This window comes from Triplophysa rosa, linkage group LG21 (genome assembly GCF_024868665.1).
Source record: "Triplophysa rosa linkage group LG21, Trosa_1v2, whole genome shotgun sequence".
Classification (NCBI taxonomy): Eukaryota; Metazoa; Chordata; class Actinopteri; order Cypriniformes; family Nemacheilidae; genus Triplophysa; species Triplophysa rosa.
In genome coordinates, this window is record NC_079910.1 from 1000175 (window position 1) to 1009308 (window position 9134).

General features: G+C 42.2%; 1 protein-coding gene across 1 annotated transcript in view; it reads right to left on the reverse strand.

Annotated features, from left to right (window-relative positions):
• The window catches only part of afg2a (AFG2 AAA ATPase homolog A), a 25278-nt gene that overhangs the window by 660 nt on the left and 15484 nt on the right, over nucleotides 1-9134 (reverse strand). The window contains exons 15-16 of the mRNA XM_057319358.1: nucleotides 3053-3217; nucleotides 1-372 (exon numbers count right to left, since the gene is read on the reverse strand). The exon at nucleotides 1-372 is cut by the window's left edge and continues 660 nt beyond it. Of these exons, the coding sequence (XP_057175341.1) occupies nucleotides 202-372; nucleotides 3053-3217 (336 nt within the window). The 3' untranslated portion in view covers nucleotides 1-201. The remainder of the gene's footprint in view (nucleotides 373-3052; nucleotides 3218-9134) is intronic.

Here is a 9134-nt window from a genome sequence, read left to right on the forward strand (position 1 = left end):
TCAATGACCACACACACACGACAATATAGCACTATAGATTGACCCCAAACTTTCAGCTCTTTTAAAAACATGATTTACTTCATTTCAACAGCGTTTATACACATAGAAACATCCCTCGTGTCCCAAAACGGGACAATAAGTTGTTTTTGTTTCCACACATGAAGCAAGCAGATGAGCAGCAGTGCTGATATCAACGCGTGTTTACACTCCTCTGTGTTCCTGCTGATATGTGATGTAGGATTGTAAGAGAGACTCGGGGATTCTGGGTTTGACTGCGTCAAGAGCAGCGTGGAAGTGTCGGACGCTCACGTGTTCTGCGCGGATGTTCTCCTGCAACGCTGCCAGAGCCGCTTCTCTGCACACGGCTGTTATCTGAGGACACAATCACACGACCAAACACATTAGACATCTGCCTTCAGCGCACTGAAAACTGAATCCAGACTCGCCCGTCATTCAGACACACCAGAATGACCAGATTTAAACATGACACAAATCAAAGAAAACACAAACGATTTTCTATAACTAAACACGTATTTTAACACGGAGCATTGAGACGCCAGCGATAAATTCATGGTTCATATAATAAAACAAAGGTTGTGTTCATCACTGTGTAAAATCATTCCTAACAGGCTATCTGTGTGTGTGTGTGTGCGTGCGTGCGTGCGTGCGCGTGCGTGTGTGTGTCAGATGGAGCTCAGCAGGTGATGTGTGTTCAGGATGTGAATGCTTTGAATAGAGGATCAGGGTGGAGTCAGAATAAGATCATATTGCATCTATAGGGCACAGAGACACAAGAGCTGCTATTCAAAGACTGGATTACAGTTTCTCTCTGTGTGCGTGTGTGTGTGTGTGTGTGTGTGTGTGTGTGTGTGTGTGCGTGTGTGTGTGTGCGCATCTTCTGTGATTGACCTGCAGATCTTTTCTCCTACATGAACGTTCACAGTGACAAACAGAAAAGCTTCAGTCAGTCAACCTGCTCTTGCTGACACAGATGTGATGAGGTTTCAATTTGATGGCTTGTGTTGTTGTGGTTGTTTATTTCTTCAGCAGCGGTCTGGTGTTGTGTGCTTGACGGCCAATCAGAGCTGCTGTAAACATCAGCATTACCCAGAAATCCCTGCTCCACATCCCACCAATCAGAACAGCAAATGACACGTCACCAAACAAATGTTGAGTGAAATGGACAGGTGTCCCACAGACGTGGAAGAAATATTCTTTTTCATTTATGTTTGCCTTATTGAACACTGTAAACAACTACAGTAACACACAAACACTCCTGAGACCACAGTGGGTGTCGGTTTCCAAAGCAACATGCTCTACACAAAACACAAACAAACACACACGGCGCTTGAATTTCATGTTTACAAAGAGTCCATGGAATAAAGAGGAGACCCATCCCTACACACACGCACACAAAGAGAACTGAAAACATCACTTGCAGTGATCATTTATGATGTTGTGAAGAGTTCCAGAGCTGATGAACTCACTCACTCTTACCTTCTGCAGTAAACATACACACAACAAACACAAATCACAGTTCACACACACAATAAACATTCAACTACACACACAGTGTTTCTCTAGTCCAGTGGTCTCCAACCCGTCGATCGCGATCGACTGGTCGATCTTTGAGACGTTACTTGTCGATCCCCAAAAGTAGGCTAATACGAAAATGGAGAGACAAATATATTGTGCCTGATCAATGTCCAGGTTTGCAAGAGCATCTCTCTTTCTCTTCATTCAGCGGTTGTATGTTTTTAAGTTCTGCATTAATCTTTTCACGGCTGTATAAATAATGATTCCCTGCGTGAGTTTTTAATGCGACCGTTATCATTAATCACATTTCATTGTGATGCGCGACTGCGCGTGATCGCTCTTCAGTGTTTCTAATGTCGGTGGTCAGTGATCAAACGCAAAATGACTCGCGCATGCACTGGCGTAACTGTCATTTGGAGGTCACTATACTGTTGCGGTGCATTACGCTTAAAAACAGTTTATTCATATGACATAAAAATGTCACTTGTTCGTTGGCGTTTTTGTGCTTTTACACTGGATGCGCAAGCAAGCGCCGCGGTTTCATACTGTCGGCGTATCTGGAATCGCGGCTCTCTGTCTTCAGCGAATGTAACTTACGAGTGTGAGCAACGGGATATGGTGAGAAAGCGGCGCATTTTAATGTTGAGCTTGTCTGAAAGACAACATCGGTCTATTCACAAAGTTGTAATAGTGAATGATCCGCAGGTCTGTCAGTGATGGTAAACTGCACCAGTACTATCTCATGCGGGAGATGACATCTGCTGATATCCTATTTATGTTTTCAATTAGCCTAATAAGATAGCCCATTCCATACAACTACCTTTAGCTATTTTATGAAACAGATACTTATTACCAAGACATTATTAGACGGGTAAAGTAAATAGATAAATGATTTAAAATAAATAATTAACGTTGTTGTTATTATTAGGGCCTATTTATAACATTTCCATCTATATGATGTATTTACTTAATAAAAGAAAACTAAATAAATGCATCATAAAGAACAAATATTTATACAGTAAATACCTAAATAATTAGGGTCTTGTTAAACTTATTCTTAACCTCATTTTAATGTCAAGCTGTCATGTATGAATTAAAGTACTTGAACTGGTGTTTAAATTGGTGTTTTTCACCTCATTTTGGCACACTGAAAGTGGCAACTCTACATGTTACAGAGTTTGCTTAGTTGCATCAGAAAAGTGGAACAAAGAATTTCAGGTAATTCAAATAGACCCACAATTATAGACTAAATAAAAGGCCTCAAGCAGGAGGTTCAATCTGGGCTGTTTTTATTTTCAACTTTTTGAATGGTAGATCTTGCCTTTCAACAATTCTGACGTCGGGGATCTTAGGCTCAAAAAGGTTGGTGACCACTGCTCTAGTCTATAGTGATTTTTAGACTGTAACCACTAAACCAAACCACCACACAAACCTTTCTGCATTTTAACATCATTCCTCACACATCTGTGTGTCTCGCGGTGTAAAAACACTAGCAAATGATGGTGTGACCTCTCACCTCTGCCCCAGAGTAACGCTCTGTTCGGTTCACCAGCTCCTCCAGGTGCACGCTGGGATGGATGGGCATGTTTCGAAACTGCAGCGTGAAAATTTCTCTTCGAGTGGCAGCGTCAGGCAGAGGAACAAATATAATGCGGTCGAGGCGACCCGGTCGCATCAGCGCCTGACAGACAGACAGACAGACAGTTTATTCATTCATTCAAATTCAGATGTCATGACTTTCACTGATCCTTTCTGTCATATTAGTGTTTATATATATATATATATAGGCAGATTTTATGTATTAAAATGATTGAACGTGATCATTCTTCATTGTCTTCATTTAGTAAAACTGTCAAAACATTGTAAATGTTGTGTTTCATTTAAAAGCATCTCTGACAAAAAAACATCAAAGTATGAAATACTGACACAAATGAAACGACAAAGAGATGATAAATGTTAGTACACGGAAAAAAACAAACTTAATGTCTGCCATAAATTTACATAAAAAAAAACTGTGTGCAAAAAAATAAGTAAATGACCATAAAAAATTAAGTAAATCTTACTAGTTGTTTTTTAATGTAACGTCTTCTAAAGCCATTCATATTTTTAGCTTATTTAACAATGAATATATCAAGTATCCATGACAACACAGCCATCAGTGCAGTAAACTCAAACATGATGGCAACAAACAACAAGTGATATAATTATTTAATGTGGTATCAAAATAATCCTTAATCCTTTTAAATACATGTTAAAATAACAAAAGGACTTTCAACATGATTTATAAAAACCTAAATGTGTTTCTGTCTTCACCCATTCTGAAGAACTGCAGAACTCTGACATGAGCTTATCTCTGTCTGTCTGTCTGTCTGTCTGTCTGTCTGTGGACACCTCAGTGTAGAACAGGTCAATGACAGACAGATAGTGAAGGAGATGAGGGTGAGCAGAGTGATTTATCAGTGTCTCAGTCTCCTTTTATCAGCGAGGAGCGCACGCACACGCACACACGACCTTCAGCTGAAAGACAAAACCTGACCGATCAAATATTCCTCTTACTGTAAGCAAAGACAAAACCCCAGACAGACACACAAACGGCATCATTAATAATCACACAACACAAGATCATGTCTTGAGAGCATCTGTCCAACAACATTGGAGTAAAATCAGAAGATGTGTAACATCATTAAAACAGATGAAAACATGTGACTTCTGAACAGCTCAACTCTGTTGTCTAAAGAGAATATATATGTTGCGATTTAAGGCTGGAATACACTACAAGACTTTTAAAATCTGAACAGATTTTTTCAAAACTACACATCATACACTTGCAGACTTTTTGAACGTTTGCATAGAAAACAATACATGATCAAATCTGCAGACTTTCTGCAACAACTCCGCACTGAAAATCTGAGCAAAAGTCTTGTAGTGTGTTCCAGCCATTAGGCACTAAAATACCTAAAAATGACTGAAAGAAGTGTAAACAATGTGGAGGAGTACAATAACCGTTATACAGTACAATAGTTATGATCCATCTTCAACCCTCTGCCCTTTAAAGGCTCATTTTAGAAAGAAAAATGTCACAAAATGTAAATGTGAGATTATTTGGTGAGTTGAGCTGAAATCATGAATCACACTCTCTCTCTCTTTCTCCTTCTCTCTCTGTGTGTGTGTGTTTTGTTCTTGAGAATTTCTACACAATGAGTGCAGACAGACACACAGTATACTCCTGCATAACTCTGACTAACAACAATCTACTTGTCATCAATTAAACCTGTTAAGAGGTCAAACACGCACACACACACGCACGCACGCACGCACGCACGCACGCACGCACGCACACACACACACACACACACACACACACAAAACATTCTTTCAGACAGAGTGTGTGTGTGTGTGTGTGCGCGCGCGCACGCGCGCAGAGAGACACAAGTGCTTCAGGAAGTCTGGGAAATGCTGCTGGCTATATAGGATCTCTTTGAGGAACACACACACACACACACACACACACACACGTAAAGGAAAACATTAAGTGTGTCCAGGCCGTGCATTACAGTGATGTTAATACAGCCGTCTCATACTCAACAGACATTCATCAGTTCAAATCAAATGCTTCTGTGATCTGTCATGACTATCAGCTCATGTGATGATGATGCTCTGAACCTTACGTTTGGAGTTTGTTCTGATGAAAGACGAGATCAAACGATCATCTCTTTCACACTTCTCTTCCCTCACAATGCTCAAAGTTTCATCTAATCCACCTGTAAGAGGCTTTAATACTCTGTCTGGAGGGGGGGGGTGGATCCTGACCCTCTGGGGTCAAATAATAGAGGTATTATGAGTCAAACTGCCCCTGGTGAGCTTCAGAGAGATGAGGATTTATGACTCGGTCCACCTGTTATTGGCCTGTGTTTCATTTCACACAATAGTGCTGAGAAACTCAAAATTTCAACAATCACACAATTCTATCAGAGATCAAGTCATACATCACAACAGACATTTCTAGCTTATCTACCTCTGAAGTTTGATCGAAAGACATCTGATCAAAATACTCTTTAAATGACTGTAGATGTTGAGTATTTATAACCCGAGATGTTTTCCATCTCGACTGCAAATCCAGTTTCCTGCAGAGGAGTTTAAACCTCGACATGGATGTGATTTTCACAACACAACTGTTGACAGAAACACAACAGTAAGAGAGAGCAGACGGATGAAGAACACTTTCATCTTAAAGGCTTTGAGAGGTGAAGTTCTGCTGCTGAAGACAAGACTGCACATGCTCAACACCCCGACACATGAGAAACAAACATATCCTACCCTGCGTGTGTGTGTGTCTGGGCTAACTGTCCTCAATATCACATCACTAGGGCTGTCAGGATTATTAAATAATCGTCTCATCGCGATGGTTTCAGATCATCGCAATTATTGCACATCTCTATAGAAGACACTAGGGGGAGCTGTAGTGCATCTGCATATTGCATATTTTATTGTATATATTGTTACTAAAGCATGGAAATACTTGTCAAATGTACCACCACAACACAATCACTTAAAAAAAACCCTAAAACATATACAAATTACCTGCAGTACACTTTAATATTATTTAAGCGAATCTCAGTGTGAAAACCTGTCTACCAAAATTTCATTAACACACAAGTAAACTTTTATTGCAGTCTTGCAAGTGAGAAAAAACAGACTAGAAACTTTTCTATGACTGATAGTATTTTAATGGAGGCTTCAATTCACACCTGATCAATTTACTTCATTTACAAGTATTTGGTGGTTGTATTATTGACAGGTAAAAGCCTAAACCTTAATATGATGACCCAATTTTTTCCGATGTATTTCCAAGAAAAAGAACATAGTCTTGTATTCAGAACAATATGGTCGTTTCAATCGCTGAATCAAAAATGTATGAGAATTAAATGTCAAAGCTCCTAAAACAGACAATTAATCGCCATAATCGCAATGATTTATTAGACAATTAATCGTCAATCAAATTTCATAATCGTGACAGCCCTAGTAAATAAGTTTTTTTTCACCATGAATCCAAAAATAGTATATTTAAGAGAGAAGAATATAACATTGCATTCATCAAGTAATTTTAAATAAGTTATTATTAAGCAGTATTATGTATTATCAAAATAAGTTTCATAAATCACGTTATTAACTAACAAAAACAAACATATTTAGCAGAAGAAAAATAGTCTAAATGAAGAACTTAAGATTCTTTATCTTTGTTACTCATTGCATTATTTATAACAGTCAGATGTGTGTATTGTGTGCGTGCGGTGTGTAGTGTCTGCGTGCGTGTGGATAAGAAGCTTCTTGTGATGTGTTTGTGAATCTAACACTTTAGGTGATGATTAGTTTGATACCCGTCAGATTTTCTGCGGATATTTACGATTCCACACACGCACACCGCACACACACACACCACGCACGCACACACACACACACACACACACACACACACGCACATCACACACACACACACACACACACAGCACACACACTACACACACACACACGAACACACACACACACACACACACACAAACACATCACACACACACACAACACTCACAACACACACGCACTCACACCACCACTATCACACTCACTACCACCACACAACACACACACTGCACAACACACACACTACACACACAACACTACAACACACACACCACACACACACGCACGCACATCACATCACGCACAGACACACGACACACATCACAGCACACACACACTCACCACAACACACAAACACCACACATACACCACACCACCACACTCACACAACACACACACACACAGCACACACTACCACACACACAAACACCACAACACACACGACCACACCACCACCACAACACACACACAGCACACACACACACACCACAACACACACACAACACACGCACAACACACACGCACCACTCACTCACCACAACACACACACACAGCACACACAACACACACACTACAACACACACCTCACACACACACACGCACCACCACACCACACACACCACCACACACACACACACCACAGCACACACCACACACACACACCACATACACACACACCACCACCACACACACACACAGCACACACACACACACACAACACACACACTCACACACACACCACACCACAACACACACACACACACACACACACACACACACACACACACACACACACACACACACACACACACACACACACACACACACACACACACACCACACACACACACCACCACAACACACAACACACACACAACACCACACACACACACACACCACACAACACACACACACACCACACACATCACCACAACACACAAACACCACACACACACACCACACACACACACCAATCACACACACACACACACTCACACACACAACACTCACACACACACACCACAACACACACCATCACAACACACACAACACACACACACACACCTGCACAACACACACACCACACAACACACACACACACACCACACGCAACACACACACACACACACACCACAACACACACACCACAACACGCACACACTGCACAACACACAAGCACACACACAACACCACATCACACACACACTGCACACACACACCACACAACACACCAATCACAACACACACAACACACAACACACCACACACACACCACCACTACACACACCACACACAACACACACCACACACACACACACACACCAGAACACACACACACACACACCAGACCACACACACACATCACCGCACACACACACACACACACACACGCACACACCACACACTCACCAGACACAGCACGCACACACACTCCACACGCGCACACACACACAACACACACACACACACACAGCACACACACACACACACCACCACACACACACACACACACACACACGCCACACACACACACACACACACACTCACACACACACACACACACACACCACCACACACACACCACACACACACACCACACCACACACACCTCACACCACACACACACCACACACACGCACGCACACACACACCACCACCCGCACACACGACACCACACACACACACACACACACACACACACACACACACACACACACACACGCACACACACACAGCACACACACACACACACACACACACACGCACACACACACACACACACACAGCACACACGCACACACACACGCACACACACACACACACACACACCACACACGCACGCACACACACACACACACACACAGCACCACACACACACACACATTCAACACGCACGTGTGTGTCGTGTGTGTGTGCGTGTGTGGTGTGTGCGTGTGTGCGTGTGTGTGCGTGTGGTGTGTGCGTGTGTTGTGTCGTGTGTGTGTGTGTGTGTGTGTGTGTGTGTGTGTGTGTGTGTGTGTGTGTGTGTGTGTGTGTGTGTGGTGTGTGTGTGTGTGTGTGTGTGTGTGTGTGTGTGTGTGTGTGTGTGTGTGTTGTGTGTGTGGTGTGTTGTGTGTGTGTGTGGTGTGTGTGTGTGTTGTGTGTGTGTGTGTGTTGTGTGTGTAGTGTGTGTGCATTGT